Genomic DNA, 23,465 nt, shown 5'->3' with positions numbered 1-23,465 from the left:
AAGAATTCATTGATATTTATTGAGATTGGTGAGTGTGAAGTAATATTTCTACCCAACTGGTAATAAAATCGAGGTAAGTCATTTTATTTGAACTTGTTATTTACACTTGTGAAAGAGCTCATAAGGGTGATTTAGGATATTATTCACTGAAGAATTCACTACAGTAAATCTTCTTGCACTATTTGAATTTTCACTAGAGTAAAAACTCATATTAGGATTTAAGAAATGACCTGTAAACAGTAACTCACCACGAGTGATGGGATCATTGGGGAATCACTGGGTGTAAAATCAGAAATCAGGCCCTGAAACACACATGGAAACCTCATCATACATAGCTGTGCATTAAACAATTATCATGTACAGATGAAGGTGACTGCAACAAATTAAGTGACAGTCTACAAACATACTGGTCAATATCCTACTCTTCCAAGATTTAGTTTCCTTTACACTGACATTCTTCTGCTGGCCCTTGACAACTGAACTGTGAAGAGGACAAGTATAAATCAAAGGATGGTAGTCCCCACTGACTTGTAGCATTTTGAGCTAATACAGGGCTCAATTTAAGAGATGTTAACCTTCTTGCACCAGGTGCAACCTATGATAAAAACCTAGTTGCACCAGCCAAATTCCAGTTTCACTGCTTTCATAGCAATATGTAATGAAAGAAATATGTTATTGAATTATTTAGATGTTTTATTCAGAAGTTTACCCACTCACAATTGACTTGCACCTGGTGCAAGTACGACTAATAACTAGGTTGCATATTGTAATATTTGGTTGCACCAGTGCGAGTAACAAAGCACTAAATCGTACCCTGGCTGAAGAACTGAATATGTTTTCAAAGCTTTAAGTTTGCAACCAATTTAAACTAAATAAACTGAGCGAAAATGTAAGTATTGTTAGTATTTCTGTCTCACTAAAGCAACAGTTCCCGTATCTTCTGACCTAGTCTTAAAAATATTCTTAGCTAGGAATATAGGAGATAGGTCAGTTTAGTGTGGAGTGTTGATGTACTGACCCCTGCTTTCTGGTGTGCTCCTGGGGTGCTGGGAGCATTAGGCATACAGGGGAGGGGCAGCTGGTCCTTGCAGTCGGGGTGACAGGTGGCCTTGCAGTCTGGGGGGAACACACACAGTGAGGAATGGAACAACACATGCAGTGGGAATGATCATGTTTACATCTTCTTAGGAATTCAGATAAAGAAAGACTATTGCATCATTCAACCTAGGTGCAAATGATTCACTGCAAAATTAACCTTTAGATTTCATTTATATTGCTATTCATAAGCAAATTTTGTATAAAAAGGTTGAATTTAGAGGTATCAAATGGAAATAGTTATTCTTGTTAAATCAGTGTAAAATAACAAATAACCACATGGGTAAAATGGTGGTTGATAGACAATGTCAAGAAATAAATAACATTAAGCAATAAACATGATGAAACCCTAATTTATGGATTCACTTACCTTTACACTTCATTGCCAGCTTGCCAAAGCGGATCCTCTTGCCACACTGAAACACAAAGCTCTCATTTTGAAACTGACTGTGCTTGCAGAATATATATGTTCTCACCCCATAACCAGTGTCCTGGCATTATCTCCATCCACATACTATCAAATACATGTACAGAACACAATATAGCTATTCAGTCGCAAGGCAAGCACAGACTAATACCAGTACGCAACAAAGCCACCATCATTGACAAAAGGGCTGCTATATGGCTATAAAGAATAAATGCACATTTTAACTCGCTCAGAATCCATGCTTGAAAATGTCCACAAAGAAAGTGAAGATTCCATGCACGTTGTGTGTCATGTGAACATGTTAAAAGATATCTACACGAAGGTGTCATCTCCCTACTTACTGGCACACAGGTTTCTGGTTTGATGAACGTCCTGGAGATGAACACATGGACTCGGTTGAGGCCCTTCCCAGCCGAGGAGCTGCGACCAAGCACTGGCGTCCTGCTGAGAGAGATACTGTGTTACAACAAGGATTTATCCAGACCAGCTCCAAGGCCGCTATTCATCCCCAAATCAGCATGCAGCAAATGACAGTGAAAATACAAAAACTGAAATAATACTTTTCCTAATTCTCAGAATTTACAAAAATAGTAACATAAAAACAATCTAGTCTTGAACAATGTCTCACAAATAACCACATCCCAAGTTTGTCTGTCTAAGGAACTTTTTTGTTTCCTATCCCAGATAATTCCTTGTATAACCTGCTTAACAGCAGCAAGGAAACTCACATACCTGTATGTGTCTGTTGAAACATTTTTATAGAGTATGCATGAATTTCCACAGTTATTGCATCAGAGTATACAGAAATAATGGCAGTATTTAAATTATACACAGACATAAATCATGCCAAAATGTGGAGTCAGCCAGTGAAGAAGAATGAATAGTTGAGGAATGTGCAGATTTCAGTATAAATGTTCGACACAATCTTCATGTACTGAAGGACAAAACAAAACAAGCAGGAAGGTTGTTCAATAAATGGTGGCTAAATATGACAAGCATACCAGCATAACTACCCAAATAAATAGCTGTATATATTTGATGATTAATATGCATGAGTGTAAAGTGAGTGAACACAATTACTCTGCTTTAGGAGATATTTCAGCCACATCCAGACAGAGGAAGGAAGAACAGGCTTCACCAGAGCTCCAGATAAGATGCACTTTTGTGTATTCAAAAACAGTCTCAAACCAGTTAACATAATTCTGTCTTTTGTAAATTAGTCAAGTATATTGCTGTTGTGAGTTAATGCAACATGTTAGACACTTGGGGCAGCACATGACCAGATATATGTACAAGTTACAAGTCACCTTAAACAGCTTTAAGCACTTCTGTCCACACATTGAAGAAAAAACATACAACAGACTTTCTTAAAGAGTAAGAAAGTACTCCAAAATGTCATGTTCCTCATTCTACAGAAGTTGACATTCATACATTTTCCTGTTCATGTCTAACAGACTGTTTCTCAGGGTATGTATATATACTGCATACCCAAAGAAATTTACCCAAACCCAAAGTGAATCAAAACATGTTAGTAGATACCCATTGGCTTAAAAACACTTGGAGCCCTGCTATTCACTGCAGACATGTGGGGAATCAAATCCAGATTTTCAACCTGACAAGCACATGCTTCAACCAATCAGCTAGCCAATGGAACTAGTTACCATGGTTACAGTAGTGAAAGTATTAACATAATAACGGAAGACAAAGAAAACTATTGCCAGTCCTGAGCAAACAGACAAAATGATGAGGATGAAGACAGGCAAGCTTGGTATATGCGATGCAAGATACATGTCGATGATGGATGCACGGTATATGAAGAATAGATAAGTGGCTAAATATGGTCATGTGACTTGTGGTTATACTGACTGATAAACGTCACGTACCTAAACAACTTACTGCCAGTCTTCGAGCCTGTAGGCGGCTTTGTGCCACTTATGTTTCTAACAAATAAAACATCATATAACAAACACAAGAGTTCTTTCCTCAATTTATTGCATGTGAAAACAGCTGACTGCCTGACTGAGTTTTTTTTACACCGCTTTTAGCAATATTCCAGCAATTGCATGTGAAATGGGCTTCACACAGATTCGGTCTTGCATCAACGCTTTAACAACTAGGCTATGCATGTGAAAACAGCTGAAATCAGCAGTTAGAGTGTATATGTCTAAGAGTGCTAACTTAGTTGGGTGCTCCTAAACATACTTAAACTAGTAATTGTTTTATGGTCCTATCGTGCTTCTTGAAAGCTTAGCACAAAAATGCATGAAATAGCTGTAAAGCAAATGCAGCTAAAGTAGTGTCAGAAGTATAGGGAAACTGAATACATGACACGTTTTTATGGATAACTTTCTATTCTTGATAGTGTTGGGAATTGGTTGAAATCTCACAATTGATGATTGGTTCTTTACCAATGAGCAATCATCGCATGAACTGGTTTGCGTCATTTTCAGATTTTCCTTTTTCTTGGTTTGTTTGTTTTGTTGTATCTACAAACTGCATAAATTGCTTTTGCAAACTTCACATCCAATGTAAAATGATGCAACTTACTACTTTAAAGCGATGACTAATATATCATGAACATAAACTTCCCAAAGTCTTCAAGTAATATTGTCATGACTTTTCAGCAAGTGAAGTGAGTTTCCTAAGAACTAAACATGTTTTCAGGCCCTGACAACTTCTAAGAATTGTTCCATGGTCAAAGTGTTCCAAACACTAAAACAGCACTTCCAAATCCTTATTTTTCAACTTTGAGAAAATGTGATCGATTGCTTGGTTGTTTGGTCACTGCGATCAATCTTCAATTATTTCAATTAATCGGAACACCACTAATTCTTTATATAACGTTTCAAAGCTAATTCTTGCTCCTTCACCTGATGAAGGAGCAAGAATAGCTCTGAAACGTGGTATGAAGAATAAAAGTTGTTATCCATGAAAACATGTTATGTATTTATGTTTGTCCAACTTCTAAATGAATTTCAAAAACTTTATAGGGAAACTGATTGTACATTTATCATTTACTGGGGTAATGATGTAGTGCATTGAGCAGGCTAAAATATGGAGATTTGGCCTGTGTAAAAATCTGCACTTTATTATCATTATTCACTGAAATTTTGTAATGATCTCAATGTCTGTTCAGGATAAATTTCCAAAAGAAGCATTTTAACAACTGAATTGTTAAATATTGTTTCTTCCTGCACTATCTGTGCCTACCTTTATACCAGCTGTCTAACTTTATCTGACACTACTTTAGAAACGAAATCTACCGAGCAAATTATCCATGTTTGTGAGGCTGACAACAAATGTAGTGTTTTGTGGGTGAAGCTGTGAACAGAGAGTTGACACTTACTCTGGATGTGACGGAGTGCGCTTCAGGATTCCTTTCCGGGTACGACTGTTGGAGTTCCTGTTTCTAGGGGTGCCAAAGAAGGAATCATCAGACTCGGGTTCACTGTCTGGAACAAAGGTAACGTGTTGCTTTAGCTAAAGCATGCTCTCAACAGATATGGTGAGCAAGCGCAGGAGTTGGGTTTTATGCCGTTGCCATCTTTAACAATATTCCAACAGAAATAGGTTCAGCTGGATGATGCATCTGAATAACCAAAAGCAGCCATCAAACATCATGTTTAAGCATGCACTGTTGATGCCATTAATGTATTTATTATCCAAAACTGGCTTCAAAAGAAACACTGCTTGAGTGAGATTGAGCATCCTTGGAAATATTTCAATACATTGCATTACAATTCTTCGCAGATCACGGTGATATTACAAACAATGACCTCATTAATCTGTCTGCCACTGAAGCTGTATTGGAATTATTTACCCTCAAACGCTGGGGAAATGATCATGGACCAGTGCAGCATTTCATATGACACACATATTTCAATGAGTCAGTGAAATGTGTCTGATACCACTCTAAACTGTATGTCGGCCACATTACGGTGTTAAATTTTAGTTAAAAGTTGGAGGAAAGCTCTTGAGTGATGCAGTTCATGACAAACTTAACACTTAATAACAGGTAAGGTGAAGTGAGGTGAATTTGGGTTAAATATTGTGCTTGAGAATATTTCGCTAATATGACGACATGCATATGTGTGTATGTGTATGTGCGACTGCTTGTGCTAGCCCAGACTGAAGCTGGTTTTATAGTGCTAGCCCACTGAGATACCATGCCACAATGAAGTATGGGCCGACCAGTCCTAGACGTACCCATTAATGCCGAGCGCCAGGCAGGGACCAACAAGTACCATATTTTAACGTCTTTTGGTATGACGCGGTCGGGGATTAAACCCGCGACCTTCCGCTCTCTGGGGGGACGCTCTAACCACAACACCACAGAGGCGGTGAATAACAGGTAAGTCCACTAGCACAAGGATGATAATAACATACAAGAATGTGATATACACCATCTTGTGCCGGATTCATGAGTAATAACAGGCTAGCAGACTATGGGTAAAACAAAACACTAATTGTGAAAATGATACTATTGATAAGCTAAACATCTTGAAACAAACTGAAGTTTTTACTTAAACTTGAAACTGAGTTTGACAATTGAAAAAGCTGAATTTTTAACTCAACTGCATTTTTAAAACAAAAAAGCCCAAACAACTTAAGTAATCTATCCACCAAACTCAAATTGTCTTGTGTGTTTAAAGTTTAGCATCGATTTCAGTTCATTCTGGGAAGTGCATTTTCCTGCGTTTTCTCAAATTTGAAGAAAACTAACTTAAGTTAAAACTATGACTTAAGTTAGTTTCGAGAAATCGGGGCCAGAAATACTTAGAATGGATACTGACTTCTTTTTTAGCCAATGGAAATGTCTGTTATCTGAGCTTTAAAATGTTTAGCAGTGAGTACAAAGGATTCCTAACATCACTGAAGAAGTCAGCCAGCTGATGCTGACATCCACCCACCAGCATCTCTGTCATTGACTGGTGTCTGCAGGTGCTTGTCTAGGGCTGGCTCACTGAAGCTCTTGTTTAGTTTGGGAACATTCACTTCTGTAGTTGCTGACACAGGCTTGCCACTGCCGTTCACTGTGATGGTGGTGGTTGTAACAATGGAGTTGTTGGGGTCCTGTAAACAAGCTAAACTGTTGAGACATTCGTTTCATCCAGTTTTATATAAAAAAATGGTGCATAAATACTAATCATGATTAATATATGTTAAAAGGTGATTCATCACATGTAAATCATTACGATTATTAAACAAGACAAAACAACAGCATACATAAGAAATATCTATTTTATTTCATTTCATTAAACGACTGTGTTAATGACTCAATACTTACATCTGTACGATGTCTCTTTGGTGATGATCCTCCCCCAAACTCTTCCATCGGAGGAGCAGTGGGACTGCGGCGTTTGTAGCGCCGTGATGGGTACGCCATGTCGATGTCCCCCTCGCTCTGGTCATAGTCAATATCGTCCAGCATAGAACATGACGACTCCATTATTGTGTTAAGTCTGACGGGCAAAGTAGATCAACGTAAATGAGCAACAGATTCATGCACAAAACAAAAGACAAAGGTAATCCTGAAAAATGTGTGCAAACTTTGGCACAGTACATGAAAAGTGCCAATAATCATTTGTATGATACTTTCTTTGTACAGCATACCATGTTCAAAACTGTAAACAAGGGTGTTTGCCATAACCCTTTGAATGTTCAACATTTATAGGGTACTCCAATAGGAATAAAATAAAAACACATGGACAGACCCCTTTTACGTTAAACAGTGGCGCAGTATTATACCATCTTCAGATCATATTTCAGAGAATTCCAGTAAATTTGCCATAAACATTCTTTCTGCTTCACTCATTTTTAACTTATTACACCCTGGAGATGAATCATGATCATCATTGGAGGACCTACTTTTGTGGAGACTCGTAGTCATTGTGGGTGTTGTAGTGTGATCTGAGGTTGCTGGTGTTGACAAAGGCACTGAGGCGCTCCCTGTCGTGGTCGTTCATGCGGATGCTCTTGTTCTCCTTGTCAAACAGCAGCTCCCTCACTTTGTTCAGCTGTTGCTCCTACACAACACGATAGACACATCACAGCAGGTTCACGAAAGTCAAAGTACGTAAAATACCATGAATGATGCAACATTTCACACTGCTGTCCAGTTCAGCACGATTGTCAAAGAACCTATTCCACAATGAAGGTAGAACACATAGCAGACCAGGACCCGATTTCTAGAAACAAACTTTGACAATTTGAAACAGCTAGAATTTTTAACTCAACTGCCTTTTTTAAATAAAAAAAGCCCAAACAACTTAAGTAATCTATCCATCAAACTCAAATTGTCTACTAAGTTTGAGTTTAATATTGATTTCAATTTATTCTGGGAAATGCATTTTCCTGCATTTTCTCAAATTTGAGTACAAACTCTGACTTAAGTCAAAATTCAGACTTAAGTTTGTTTTGAGAAATCGGGGCCAGTAGCCTGTGCTTATTAGGGGTGACTATTGAGGGGGAAACAACTATTGCAATACTGATAGTCTATTGCAACATACTTCTCCGATAGCGATAGTCTATTGTGACCAACTATTGCAATACTATTGAAATAGTTTATCTCTCTGTTTGTATTATCTCGTTTGAAGTCATTTCCCAAATGAATGTATAGTTTATATGAAATAAAAGCATGTTTAATGATAAAAGACTAAACACAAAAGTGTTTATCAGGTGGGTGTAGTTACCAGAGAGTCTCTGTCCTGCTCGGCATGCTTCCTCCTGTACATCTCCTTGTCTATAGTGTTCCTGTAACACACACAGCTGCACTCACCACCAGACTCATCACATACATACACAATAAGTACAAGCACATACAGGAAGTGCTCAAGCCTAAGGTCTGAGTTAGAGAGTATGGTTTCATGCCACTTTTAGAAATATTCCAGCAACATCATGGCAGGGGACACCAAAATTGGGCTTCATACATTGCACCCATGTGGGGAATCAAACCTGAACGAACGCTTTAACTACTAGGCTACCCAACCACTACCAAGTTCTGTCTGAAACTTGCTACTTACATAGGGTGAAACAACACACCCAAACACTGATGATATTATACAATTATAGACTGGTGATGAGGTCAATACCTGTTTTTATGGACCCGCCAAAAGCAATATTGACCAAGGACTTCGTCGAAGCGGGTCCATAAAAACAGGTATTGACTGAATTCGCCAGTCTATAATTGTTTTATTATGTAATTACCAAAAAAAAGCTTCTAAAATCCAAAACATGTCGTTTTAGTCAAGAAAAGTAATTTTATTTTCACTACAAACCAATAATGTTATGTCAACAATACTGTGACATGTAAACAATAAAATGACGTCATTGCTTGACGTCATAGTAACTCAAGTCAATGTGACTTTTGGTCGGACCTAGGTTGGAGTCAATATGCTTTTCTGTCGACAGTCACGTGACCGCCTCTAGACCAATCAGGTAGCCGGGAAAATATGCTTGCATAATAAACAATATTATCATGGTCAGTATAGCAAGTTACCAAGGCATGTTTAAAAGCCTTGTGTTGAAAACATTGAACTCTCACCAGAGGTATTGTGGTTTGACCTGAGACTAGGTACTTACAGGGCATGTTTGAGTCTGGTATTGAGAGCGTTCAGGTCTGCTTGGAGCTCCTGAACTTTCTCTTGCATGCTCTCCACCTTCTGCTCTGCTGCATGCCACTTTTTACGACAGTCGTCCTGACTTCGAACAAATGTCCGGAACTCTGAATCAAAGTGAAAAATATTTTTGAAACAGGATGTATTTTCAAATACATCACGATAACCAAAATCAATGACATGGCAAAAGAATACAAAAAAAACCTAACAAACCAGACCAGATTTTCCCAATTAACCTGACTCACCCACTGTTTTAGTGGCAACCCAAATGTTGTTTTACTGTTGGAACAGCCATCAAGACTGACTGACTGACTGAGTTTTGTTTTACGCCGCTTTTAGCAATATTCCAGCAACATCACGGCAGGGGACACCAGAAATGGGCTTCACACATTGTACCCATGTGGGGATTCGAACCCGGGTCTTCGGCGTGACGAGCCAACGCATTAACCACTAGGCTACCCCACCGCCCACAGCCATCAAGAAGCCAATAATTTACTAGTATTGTAATTCCTTGTTATATGTTACAAAGTATTGACCCATATCTTTTGGGTCTGAGACTTCCAAAAACACATGATATTCTGAAATCTTTGTTTACATGATTCATTACTCTTCTCTGAATTTTTACCTAATGTTTGAAATAGAAGACCTTTTTCATTTATCCTCTTTGATTTCAAAGTGGAAGAGAGCTTCAACATAAATTTAGATGTACACATATATTCCACACTCAAAGTACTGGATTAGTCGGGTCCATGCTACCATGATAAATTTGAACAGGTGAAAACAAGTCATTGTTTTTTTTAGCAAATCAATAAACTTAGGAGAAGCATTGTCGTAATCATTGCTATGCTTTTGAATGATTATCATATCATGTATGATCTTAAAAAAATGAAAGTTTATTTGTAAAAACTACTCTTCTTGTCCAAAGTGAGAACAAAATACCAGCCAACATGGCCAGCACGAATACAACCAGACAACATAAGTGATGAACATATTGTGTGAGTGTGTGAGAGAAAAGGGGGATAATAATCCTGATGCTTAAAGTTTAAAGTTGAAAATTCAAATAAAGGCGCCAACATAAAGGCGCCAACATGAAGGCCCCACCTTAATTTTGAACAGTGTCTACAACCACTGATCAGTACAGCTGGTGTTATGGAAGAAGTCACAATCACTGTGTTTCATCTATGTCGTATAATTGTGATTCAAGAACAAAGACGTCTTTATTCAGTGCTAAATGTTAAAAACAAAATAAGGAAATGACCCATTTACAGTCCTGTTTGTCGCAGTGAAATTGATACCACATGGCATGTGTTACATATGGCATTTATCACATGTGCCAAGAAAGTCAGCCATTCAAATGGTTGACAGTTTTGACGCCTAAACATGCCAACTGACAATATCTTAGATATCTCATAAGTCTGTTGGCATAGATAGCAGGTTAAAACAAATTTTGCCAAATAATTTTCCTAAACATATAAACCACATTAAAGTGATGTCGTACTCTTAGAAATATGGCTAGAAGGTTGAAATATATTGAATAAAACAAGTAATGTGTCACTTGGAACGTTTCTTAGAATCACCAATTGAAAAGTTCATTCCCATCACATCAGGCTCATATTGACACAATTTATTTTTTAAATCAATGAAAAAAGAAAACGTCAATCATGTGAGCATGAAAACAATTAGTGTGTTTTGAAACATTTTAACAAATAATGTCCTCCCACATTTGTGAAATGATCCTGATGTTGACAGTTTCTAACATTTTTAAACTGTACAATAATAACACGTACTGGCAACAATATTACATGTGAATACTATCCCATGCATACAAGACAAATGTATCAAATGTAATCAAAGCAAAATATATATTTAAAACTGAATGTATGAACATTCCATCAATCCAAACTGAATCTGAAAACAACATGTTCAGTTAAAAAATGTCATCAATGGAAACACCTACCACTGCCTCCAAAAAGTGACCGAAATGATGGCATCCTCATGATGAAGAATAAAACAATACAATGTCCTAAGCGTAAATATCCCAGGCCGCACAATGTTCAGCCTGCCTTAAGCCATCTTGTCAGCTTCAACCGACCCCTCACTGCACAGAGCAACAATACCTAGCCGGGATCTAACAGCCCTGGTGTTATGTTCATGTGTTTGAAGGCAAACAGTTTGTGGAGTTGTAAGGTGATAGTATTGTAGGAAGCAGCACCAGGCGACATCCACAGGGAAGGAAATGGTTCATACAGGAAGATGTGGGATCATTAGGTAACACTTGACAGACCTTGGTTCTCACACAAACAACCTGTACTTGGTTCAGGGGAACCAGGCCACCGGTAATCTGTTACTACAACAATAAACCTGGCTGGTACGAAAACACTACTATTGACCGTGTGATTCTCTAAGTAATTCGCACCGATGTGATGCATGGAAGTGGTAACTATATTGGGAAACACTTTAAACACTGACTTTGAGTATCATGTACAAAGAACAGTGTCACCACTATGTGTTTTTAGGACTCGCCATCAGGAGCTAATAACTTACAACCATATTTCAGTGACTCTTACTTGTACTTTACTCTCAATAAATATTAGAGGCATGTTGAAATAAAACACTAATCATTAATTTCTCACATGTATCGTTCACAATGGATACAGTTTCAATTTATTCCGCTCACTTAAATCAAGTCTACTGGGTTTACCGAACTGAGCAGTGGAGTTTTTTTTAAACAAAAGAACCCTTCTACTTCTATGCAGTTTCAGGTAACTACTTAATATGTGTTCGTTTGCTGCCCGAAGTAAGACATGTCCGGCACAATACGTGAGACCTTGCACATCTCGACATTATTCACTTCCACAGAAAAATACACATAATTACACACATTGTCATACTACTGGTTCGAACTTTTTGAAGTTATTTATAAACATGCAACAACATAAATATAGAAATTATTTTACCGTATATTACCGTAGATGAAATTGTACAGAATTAATTGATTTTAATATTTGACACAAGAAAGTGGAACACAAAAGTTTAAAATGGTCATGTACAAATATATCCATTACTTAAAGGTCACATGCAACGTAAAACACAACTTTGCAGATTCTGATACCTTTCGGTATGGACGTAGCGAAACAAATCATCCAAAATGCAAATTCAAGTTATAAAGTTGAAAAATAACGTGATGAAAAAACCCGCGCGAAATAGGAGTTCAAACGATTCACTAACTTTCCCCCGAAAATTTCGAGGAAAACGGGTTTCAACAGCTGGGCTGCGCTCATAGCATGTGCGCAGTGAAATAGGTTTGCGCAACTTGGAAGCGGGCTATCTGGTGAATACTCGGTGAAGGCTTTGGTGTGAGCTATTTTCATAATGTTTTGTTGATATCTCACAGGCGCTAGCTTTTTATATGTTATGACAGTAAATAAACTGTTTATATAATTTCATTTGTCTATTTCACCACACGTTCTTCTTACCGAGTCACTTTCTCAGTTCGATACTTAAAAGCAATGTTATTATTTGGCGTTGACAGAATTTCTAACTGTGATACAGATATGTCGTTGTCACAGACTAAACTCAATGTCTTGTTTTATTGACACCTGTGTGTCTGCCTGCCTGTCTGCTAATGACAATATTCAATACACAACTGCGATCACTGACCACATGCAATTTGAACTTAACACCAATCAGGCTATGCACCATAAACAAAACGCATTGATTTATGGCCCGAGTTCGGTCTCTGTCACATTATGTAATTACACAGACAGGCAGGTGTGATACTTGAACACATGACATGTTATGATGTCTGTTGATTGCAAAATGTTATACACAAAAATGAGCATGTATTTACAAAACCCAACATATCTATATATACACACACAATGAGCTGTGAGGGCGGCATCTGCAAATGAACCAGCCGTTACACTTGAGTGCACACCCACCCCCTCTGACTGGGTTCGGTATACCAGCTGCTTCGTTTCGAGGGAGGTAAACCCAAGTACAAAATATTGCACTTTTGATTTGCGATTATACGCTTATAATTTTGTTTATTTGTTTTTTCATAATCAGCAATGCATATTATATGTCATGAAGAAGTGATAATTGTGCTTTAATTATGTTTGATTTTTTGGTTGCATGTGACCTTTAATGAATGTCTGTATAATACATTAATATTGAACTCAGAAGTATGGTCACTATTATGATTACTTTATGAAAGAAAACATTCATTGGGAAAGCTTGTTATTCAATCACACTAATTATTAATGTTGTTATCAACACTTTGATGTTCAAACTACGAAGTTGTCTATGGCCAGCTACAGACATTTTCCAAAACGTGTTGATGCAGAGATGCCAACCCCAAATTGGTGCAATTAGGAATCTGAGCTCCTTAAGATGTACTCAAGGAACAAAACGTTTCAATGCCATTACACATGGCGATCCTTATGCAACTGAAACCGGTTTGCAGTACTCGGCAGCAGTGTTTGTGATTGTAAAGTGAATACAATACATAGTGCGTGGAGTTTATCAGGCAGCCTACTCAACTTCCGGATTTCTTTCTTGTGTAAACAATTTGAGATGTCTGTAAATAAGGTGTTATATTAATCTAATTATTATTATTTATAGTCAAAGATGATCCTAGCCCTCCAGTAAGTAAGACTATCTATATCTTTGTTATATTTTGAAAAAAGTCAGAATGAATTTGGCTTTGTCGGGTTGGCATCTCTGGTTGATGGGGACCCTGTGTCACATGGTAAAGATCCAAACAGTGATATCATCTCACCTTGGGTTGTGACAGATAGGTGTAAATATCAGATCACAGTAACCTTGGAAACACCAACCACTAGCAAAACCACACTACCAGAATGGCCAGAACATACATTTCAGACATTGCAATTCAGTTTTTCCTTTCAAGAGACACGTATGGGAAAACAGGTTTGCCATTTGTGTGACAACACAACATATGGACCACACCTGCCTCAAAGACGACCTCCCTGCAAACTCAGTGGAACAATGTGGAGGACGCTTCTTTGCAAAACAACATCAGTGTCGCACCCACAACTACGCAGCTTAAATGTGAGGGGGTACAGACACTACTGTTTCACTATTTTAATGTCGCAGTATTTAATTTATAGCATTCAGGCTTTTATCCATCTTTATATGGTAACAGTATCATATTTCATTGCAGCATTATAATTTTTTATATTGTAGTATTAATATCAGTAACATCTATTTAAACATACACATATTATCATGAACTAACATGAGTGAGTTTAGTTTTACGCCACACTGAGCAATATTCCAGCCACATGGTGGTGGTCTGTAAATATTCGAGTCTGGACCAGACAATCCAGTGATCATCAGCATGAGCATCGATCTACGCAACTGGGGACCGATGACACGTGACAACCAAGTCAGCGTGCCTGACTATCCTGTTAGTCGCCTTTTACGACAAGCATGGGTTACTGAAGATCAATTCTAACCCAGATCTTCACGGGTGATGAACTAATATGAAAAATACTAATACAACTGAATGCTGAACAGCAGTTATATTATACCGGTACATAGCAAACAAATTAATAAGAATTAATATATCAATCATAACAAGGTTTAAGTTTGAGAAAACACTAGAATTTGATGATTTCAAAAGGAAAATCAACTCAGGTCTGTGGGGCTTGTTGATTCTTCCTCCAGAATCATAAAACTTGTGATGAAGAAACCACTCGTAGTAACTAATTCCAGACATTGGATCAACCGATGTGAGTGATTTCTCCATGACATATTTTGCTCCCCCAACCCTCTCTTCCAAAACATGAAAAAAAACCCCATTAAAATAATACAGTGCAACATGGAATAACCATAATAGCCTGTCAGGCGGACCTCACCTTGTTCACATCCATCTCTGAGCACCCTTGCATTACGCAGCAGGTCATCAAACGTGGCCACCCGAGATAACTTGGGCTTCATCTGAAATCATGGCCACGAAACAAGTGATCAACATTTCATGATGTATCTAGGACTTCAAACTCCAAATGTCGACCTCCGAGTCTGTCCAAAAAAACACCTGAATTTAGTTACAAATTAACCAGTTCATTTTCAGCTGTCAAACATCTTGTGGTCCTGAGATATATTCAGGTACAGTTCAATCACCTTATTCTGATTCATACATAAAGACTAAATTCTACTGATAGTGATGCTTACTGCTGATCATAATCATGATAATCCTGCAAAAATACAAATTTGGGCTAGCAACAAAAATTTGAAACAGTAATCAAAAGAGAATGTGTAAGGCCTAAAAAAATATTGTGGTTCAGATTACCCGACCGACCCTAGAATTCTGGTGCTGACCCTAATTTTTTTAAAGTGGTATAAATGAAATAAGCTTTCAGATACCATTGTTTATTCACGGCACCGACAGACATCGGTCATTCTGATAGAGAAGTCGACATGGTGGCCTAAACCTTGATTGAATAAACAATTATACATTGATAAATGTGTTACAAGTTTGTACTTTACTTCTAAAAAATATGTTAAAAAAAAAATCCTACCCACCTACCCTAAATTTTAAAGAGGTGTAATCAGGAACCACAACATTTTGTTTGTTTGGCCTAATTACATGTCTCTAAAGTCTTCAACATGTAACTTGTCTAAGTCATAAGTGAGACAGGCAAATAACTACCACTGTTGTGGATAATATTGAGTCAGTCATGGTATCCAGTGGAACTTTAACATGGACGTTTTATTTATTTATCCAAATTATTGTCAGTATCTAATCATCAATTCTAAATTCCTAGTCCTACAACAATTATCATGGGATGCTTATTCACAATAATCTCAGATTCTGACTCTTTTCTGAGCCCATTTATGCAACAAACTGATGATTGAGTCTCCTGATAGAAAATATGAATGTATGAAACATGTTTGGTCGAATGAAAATATTTGGTTTGTTCATATTTTCAAAAGAGTATGGTCTCAGAGGAAAGTGTTTGTTTTCACACCTGACATGTTTCGGTTGATTATATCCTGATCATTTGTTACTCAGAGATGATGAAAAATGTATAAAAGTTGTGAGGAACTTAGGGACATGCAGACAAGTGTCACATTTACACGGAACCTGATTTTTGTAAACACTACAAAACATGGTGTTTTGCTTCAGTGTTCATGCTATTGCATTACAAAATGTTCATCATGATGGGTGTTGGTACGATTAATGTCAAACATTAAAACTTTTTTGTCACTGTTAAAAGTTTACCTGACTCCCTTAGGAGTTACACATTAGCCACAAAAGCTATATTGGGTAACTACACAGTGTTTTATCACCTTTGTATTTACAAAACATTCATGCATATATATTATTGTACACTAACAATAACATCTCAAAAGTAAGGCACATGATTTTAGTAACTTATCCTGGAGTCAGGTTGAGAAGGTATCAGCCGCATTCAAATATCCCATAACATACAACATGGATTCTTACAATCAATTAACAGGAAGCACTGAAACTTTGAAAGAGTTAGGTTTAACACCACTCTTAGCAATATTCCTGCAATATTCAAAGAGGGACACCAGGAATGGACTTCATATTATGTCCATGTGTGGAAATCGAACAAACACCATTGATATTGGATAAAACCCCTAAGGCTACCCCATTGCCCCCACTACAAATGTTGTTTTTTTCTACAAATTTAAATGCAAACATTTCCAAGGGAAACATGGTAAACAAAGTGTTAGGAATATTAGTGTAAAAGTCTCTCATGGAATGTTAGACATGCTTCCTTCTATCTGGGTTGTTAAGGTGCTTTGACCAAAAGTTCAGTAGTTTGAGCTAGCTACTGTACCATGATGTAGAGAATACAGTCAAATAGGGCTAGCTATCAAAATAGAACACACAGAAAGAAATGAATACATTTAGAATCACTGGTCAAGTGAGCCAGTACTGCCACTGTAATGCTTCCACTACTAACATAAACAGCATTCTGAACATAATTCAGAATCTGCCTTCTCCCATTGAGTATATTTTCTGATTATCGATCTGTTTAGCCATTCCTACAGTCAAAGCTGGCATATACATGATATATGCATCAAATGTATAACAATATGATCAAGATTACTGTCGACTTGATGAGCGTCAAAACCTTGTCATGATTTCGTGCAACGGTCATGCTGGTATTGATAATATCATTCAGATAATGAAGTACCAACAGTGATTAATAGTACAAGCATAATGACAACATGTACAGAGTGATCTATGCTGTCTACATGCATTTTCTTTAAAATTGGCACATCACAACAATCAGGGCAATATTTACGTATTTTTCAATATCATTTATACATACTATATATGATATACCAGCCCAACACTACAGAAAAACAGTGTTATGTCCAATTATGAGATATGAAGTTGAACAAATATTTATCATGTTTATTGATACCAGTACACATTATGACATATGCTATACACACTGTGCTTGCAAAATTTTAATCTGGTCACACAACATCCCTTTCAGCATTCTTATTGTCTTTTAACCCATGTTTATTGGTACTCCATACATACTTTAGAAAATGGCTACTGCTTCAGTACACCACCATAGACATTTTCACCTCTGCGATTTCTGGGCCCCATGGTATGAGCTTGTTAGTTTAACAAAAATCTTAGATGCCATTCTATATGAGGTTTAATGTGCAGACCTAAATAATGTGAAAATCCATGCTGGCTGAGTATGGTTTTACGCCGTTTTTAGCAATATTCCAGCAATTTCACACCGGGGGACACCAGAAATGGGCTTCACAAGTTGTACCCATGTGGGGAATCGAACCCGGGCCTTCGCCGTGACGCTTTAACCACTTGACTACCCCACCGCCCCTGAAAGTCAATGAGAAATTGAATTTTGCTGAATTTCCAATGAACATTTGACACTCACATACTAGTTATGTCTTCATGAACATGTGAAAATCAATCTTTCAGATGTATATGATGGCTTTTACCATACTAACGAATTAGGACATTTTGTTTTGTTGACAATACAGCGACACAAAAGCATAGTCATAATTCGGAAGATATTCAACTTCATATATCAGTTTTGGGGTTTATAAAATCAACATTCGTCAAGTGTGTGCACACGAAAACATAATCATTGTTATTCTGTGCACAACTCACTGATTTAAATGTATATTCTTTGCTTGTGCCTTTCGTGGGAAGTCTCATGGTAAGCTGAAATCAACAGTTCATTTGTAAACCAGAATAACATCCATATCATGCTTGTATCATACGAACGTGGTAAATTTTTAGATTAAAAATTCATAAGGATTACTGACCACCTAAGACATTAGGGTTATACATTCGAAAAGTCTGCTTGTCATATAAGAATGTTAACAATGAGAACGTGAATGAAGCTCATCCACATAGCTCATCCACTACCTGAAAATCGCTTCTCTTTTGCATGCGTCAGTTTTCTAACAATCAACACATTCAAAGTGCTACATTTCGGGGTTAGAGTTTATACAGATATCACATAAATTATCAGCATATTTCAAATTATGATTCATTCATACCTGGTAAGGTTTTCTTTCAGGGATCATGACTTTTCCATCTATATTTTCACAATCCGCGGCTGGTTCAAAACGAAGCACTATTAGCCAATCAGGATAGCGTAACTGAAAAGTGCGCCATCTAGATATCAAAGGGGAACAACTCTTCAGAAAACTTGTTTGCTTTTTAAAGAGGGCAAACATTCAGAACGAGATCGAGCACACACAACACTATGTCGAACGGGTAAAAGACATTCTTTTTTTTAGTTTTTTTTTTCATCCGTAAAACGGATGATCGCCTCCTTTAATTATCCTACTTTGAATGTTTTGTGTTTTCTGATATACACATGTTTTAATCTCTTAATAAAACAAGGCTTTGCATTTGTTCGTTTTTACTTTGAATGTTTTGTGTTTTCTGATATACACATGTTTTAATCTCTTAATAAAACAAGGCTTTGCATTTGTTCGTTTTGTTATGAAATACAAATATATGAAATATAACCGGTAGAAATTAACCTTAAAGTTAATTTATTTACACCAAGAATGCGTGTCGCCCCCTTTTATGCAACACGTAGGTCTCGTGGGCTCCTGGATTTTGTTAATAACCTTGATTCTCGGACTGATTGCTGGTCTAGGGCACAGGCCCTCGTGTCTTTGCGAGGATTAAAGATGTTAAAAAAATACAACATTTGAGATGACCCCCGACTCAAAATGCTTCACAGTACACGTACGTTATGATCATAATGTAATGTACTGTGTAGCATTTCGTCTCGGGGGTCATCTCAAAAAGATTTTTTTTAAATCTTTAATCTTCGCAAAGACACGAGGGCCTGTGGTCTAGGGTCCCCCCCTAGTCCACACAGAGTTGCGTTCCTTGGACGTATCATAATCCTATAATCGTGAGTTCGGATCCTAGATTACCCTGATATGATTCTTGAGTTAGGAGCACCATAGTAGAGCTCGTGGGTTTTCCAAAGTGGAAAGGACCTGAGACCTGCATCCCACCGGGTTTTCATCCCATATTAAACAGACACAGGAGATAAAACTGAAATACTATAGTGACGAAAAACAATTATGTACCAAAGCCTATTCGTCCCCCATCGCCGCCATCTTTGACGATTTGTATGCCGTTTCGGGATGCTATGACTGCCGTGTTGGGATGCTATGAATGCCGTTTTGTACGCTCGGCGACCGTTCTCGGGCGCTGTTGTAGCTGATACGCGAGTTTTGTTTCCATTTCAAACGATTTGTCTTCCGTTACAGATGTATTGTTTCGGTTTGAGAGGATATTGTTTTAGTTTTTGGTGATTTTTGTTCTGTTTTGGTGTATATGAGTTCAGTTTTGATGATTTGTTAACCGTTTGTATGGTAGGACTGCTATTGAAAGCCGCCATAGCTCAACTCATTTCTATCATCATTTACGACAGCCTCTGTGACGGTTTTCACACACAGAGATCCAGTGTGGATTCAAATAGAAAGCGTACGCGACATGGATTCAATGTAAACATGAAGCTCTTTTTTGGAGTCTCCTCTGTAATATCGGCATTAATGATGTAAAATCATGAAAGTTCCCAAGTAGGCCAGGTTGTCGCAATGGACAACTAAAGCTGGGATCGGGCATTGATCGGTTTCATTTATTTCTATTTATAGATGCATGATTGCGTCGGAAAACAATACTCACAAACTTGGAACTATCCACAGGCAGACTACAGTTATTATGTATATGCGTGAGTGAGTTGAGTTTTACGCCGCACTCAGCAATATTCCAGCGATATGGCGGCGATCTGTAAATAATCGAGTCTGGACCAGACAATCCAGTGATCAACAGCATGAGTGATCGATCTGCGCAATTGGGAACCGATGACATGTGTCAACCAAGTCTGACCACCCGATCCCGTTAGTCGCCTCTTACGACAAGCATGGGTTACTGAAGATCAATATTCTAACCCGGACCTTCACGGGTTATATTGTATAGGAATATGGTTGCGCTGATTTATCCAGTTGGTTCTCGGTGGTCATGCAGTCTTGGGTGTATGGGAGCCTAATTGGTACAGTGTCCGCTAGTTATGGTAAAAGCCAGGTTTGATTCCGCTCATTGGTACCGAGCCCATTTCTGGTGTCGACGACATTGATAACCACGGGCATTGCTGAAAGGGACATCGAACCTATCTCACAAATGTACTCATTATGTCAATATTAACCGAATTACCTTTCCATATCAGCTTTGTCTCATCTCGCCATCTTTTCTGGTCCCTTCTTTGATTTTTGAAGCTGGAATATTTTGAACACTGTTCACGTAATGTGAAGATCTGTGTTGGAATTGGTCTTCAGCAACCCATGCTTGCTGTAAGAGACGACTAACGGGATCGGGTGGTCAGGCTCTCTGACTTGGTTGATACATGTCATCGTATCCCAATTGCGTAGATCGATGCTCATGATGTTGATAACTGGAGTGTCTGGTCCAAACTCCATTATTTAGAGACTGCTGCCATGTAGTGGGAACATTGCGTAAAACTAAACTCACTCACTATAAAATGCTGTACTGATTTTGCAAATTTTAAATGATTTTCTGAATTCTTTCTTCTTGTTCCCTCATGAAAAATATAGGCTGAATGGACTTGAACTTAAACTTACTGTAAACATTTGAAGCTTGTAAGTGTGATTGGTGAGTGAATGTGTTGTAGTGTCTGGTGTTGTTGTTTTGTGCTTTGTTAGAAAAAAATCCTGTTTTTCCTGTGATCAATTAACCTTCTTGCAAAGGACCTTAGAGTTTCCTGGCTCTACGGCCTTTCCTGTAACAGGGGAAGCAGGAAATAAAAATTATCAATTATAAAAAAATAAAATGCTGTACATAGCGATCTTAGTGGTTAAGGTGATCGTAACTCTTCTACTTAAATAGACTTAGAACAATATAGTTCTGAGGTTGTTTTGTACAACGGCACCCTGGTCCACAGAAAGACCTTGCCACAGTTCTAACATGGATATCCTCTCGAAAACACTGGTCAACCTGTCAGGAAGTGTTTGATTCCCTGCATACCGAGTTCCAGACGTTCTTTTATATACTGTAAGCCATTAAAAATGCAATTTGACATTCACACTTTCTTTACTCACACTAATTCCAACATATATAAACCTAACTGGCAGATATGTTTTAAGTGAACATCTGTGAATAATTTCATCTGAAAATGTCCAGTCAACAACAACATCAGTGACGCAACAACGACATCACACACAGGAAGGGTCACTTGCAGTCAATGTCGTGTGTGTTCACCGTGCGCTGCAAGACATGCTCGCAGTCTTTGGGGCATTGAAAGACACACATTTCTCAGGAACAGCTGTTGGATGGTCTGCAGCCTCTGATGGTCTGTGGTCTGATCATGACACCACCCCCTCCAAAACGAACATGTTCAAGGACACAGTTTGGCGCAAGTCTTTCTCCTTTACGTCGATAAATCTGTTGGCGTCCATCTGCAAAGGATAAGTTAAACCTGGATTCATGTGAAAAAATGACATTTGGCCATGTCCTGTTGCCAAGATTGACCCCATTTGCTGCCTGGCAAGTCTATGGCGATGCAATAAGGTTGGACCACGGTACGGGTGACGACACCGGATGTTGAAGGCAGCAAGGCGTCCTTGCACCTTTTGGGCGCTGAAATGACGTTGACTTGTCCCAATTGTCCTCCTTGCCTAATCATCAGCTGTTTGAATCCGATTTCGCAAGTGTGAAACTCGGATATTGCGGTTTTGTCGAGCTGTTATCACAGGTGGTGCACCAGGTCGCGGATGATCAGCAACACTTCCGGTAGCCCGAAAACGTTGTCTGAGTCGACTTACAGTGGATGGGTGCACATTAAAGTGCCTGGCAATCATCACATCTGAAGCACCGTGGCTGACCATACCGATAACCTGATTCCTTTCGTCTTGTGTCAAGTGTGGCATTTTCTCAAAGTGATTGAGTTCCACAATTTCTTGTGCTTTTACAGGGCCTGGTTGCAGATAATGCATGTGCACAACGTGTTTCATGAATGTGGTTGTGTTTACGAGAAATGTCAAAGGTTCAGTTTTAAGTATCAAAGTTCATGTGAGAGGAATGCTCCGGGACTCGAACTCGAAATGGGCCAGAATAACAGCCTTTTTATCCCTACATCCTCTGTATCGCAGGAACAAATCTTCAATAGAACTGTTGTAAGTTTCAGGACAACAAATACCAATTGCGTTTTTAATGGCTTACAGTATATAACGCGACCGAGGAACAAACCTGCTCTTTCTATCCACTTCACCACCGAGGCTGTTCTTGATGCCATGACAACGATGATTGATATGGAGAAGCATGTACAATGTGAATGAAGCCCCCCCTCAATTTATGCACAAAATAAGTCCACCCCCTTCAAGTCAGGTACAAAATCATGACCCCCATAATTTCTAAGCATATTAAACATATTTTTATGTACAAAATTGCTGCCCCCATTACGTGTATAACATTGCTGCCTCACCACCGGAACAAAATGGTGACCCCTTAAAATCATCATCACTCCCCTAGCCATTAATTATAACGGTCCCTTAGGTGGAAACATACAAGTCTTACCGCTCTGAACACATCTTGGTTCCCCGACAATATCTTCATTTTATCCATTATAATGTTTTCCAAAACGTTTTTGGAATCATTTACGATTCCTCCTTTGGAGTTTAATAATTGAGGCATGTCTTTTTATTTTACTAACGTGAAGCTGCAGTCAAATTCACAGGTCCCCATGAAACCTTTGAAACTTCCAGTTACTGAAATCATGATCAATGATCCATTC

General features: G+C 38.2%; 1 protein-coding gene across 1 annotated transcript in view; it reads right to left on the bottom strand.

Annotated features, from left to right (window-relative positions):
• LOC124260621 (rac GTPase-activating protein 1-like) overlaps nucleotides 1-18,755 on the bottom strand; it is a 29,182-nt gene extending 10,427 nt beyond the window's left edge. The window contains exons 1-14 of the mRNA XM_046694942.1: nucleotides 18,688-18,755; nucleotides 18,293-18,346; nucleotides 15,021-15,102; nucleotides 9,104-9,245; nucleotides 8,215-8,275; nucleotides 7,391-7,548; nucleotides 6,810-6,984; nucleotides 6,433-6,595; nucleotides 4,869-4,974; nucleotides 3,406-3,462; nucleotides 1,864-1,966; nucleotides 1,466-1,511; nucleotides 1,019-1,116; nucleotides 249-302 (exon numbers count right to left, since the gene is read on the bottom strand). Of these exons, the coding sequence (XP_046550898.1) occupies nucleotides 249-302; nucleotides 1,019-1,116; nucleotides 1,466-1,511; nucleotides 1,864-1,966; nucleotides 3,406-3,462; nucleotides 4,869-4,974; nucleotides 6,433-6,595; nucleotides 6,810-6,984; nucleotides 7,391-7,548; nucleotides 8,215-8,275; nucleotides 9,104-9,245; nucleotides 15,021-15,102; nucleotides 18,293-18,346; nucleotides 18,688-18,714 (1,326 nt within the window). The 5' untranslated portion in view covers nucleotides 18,715-18,755. The remainder of the gene's footprint in view (nucleotides 1-248; nucleotides 303-1,018; nucleotides 1,117-1,465; nucleotides 1,512-1,863; nucleotides 1,967-3,405; nucleotides 3,463-4,868; nucleotides 4,975-6,432; nucleotides 6,596-6,809; nucleotides 6,985-7,390; nucleotides 7,549-8,214; nucleotides 8,276-9,103; nucleotides 9,246-15,020; nucleotides 15,103-18,292; nucleotides 18,347-18,687) is intronic.
• Between the last annotated feature and the right edge of the window lie 4,710 nt (nucleotides 18,756-23,465).

The sequence above is a fragment of the Haliotis rubra genome, unplaced genomic scaffold, assembly GCF_003918875.1.
Source record: "Haliotis rubra isolate DU_JTF1 unplaced genomic scaffold, ASM391887v1 Scf77, whole genome shotgun sequence".
Taxonomy (NCBI): Eukaryota; Metazoa; Mollusca; class Gastropoda; order Lepetellida; family Haliotidae; genus Haliotis; species Haliotis rubra.
The sequence above is the reverse complement of the archived record's forward strand: the minus strand, read 5'-3'. Positions and strand labels throughout refer to the sequence as shown.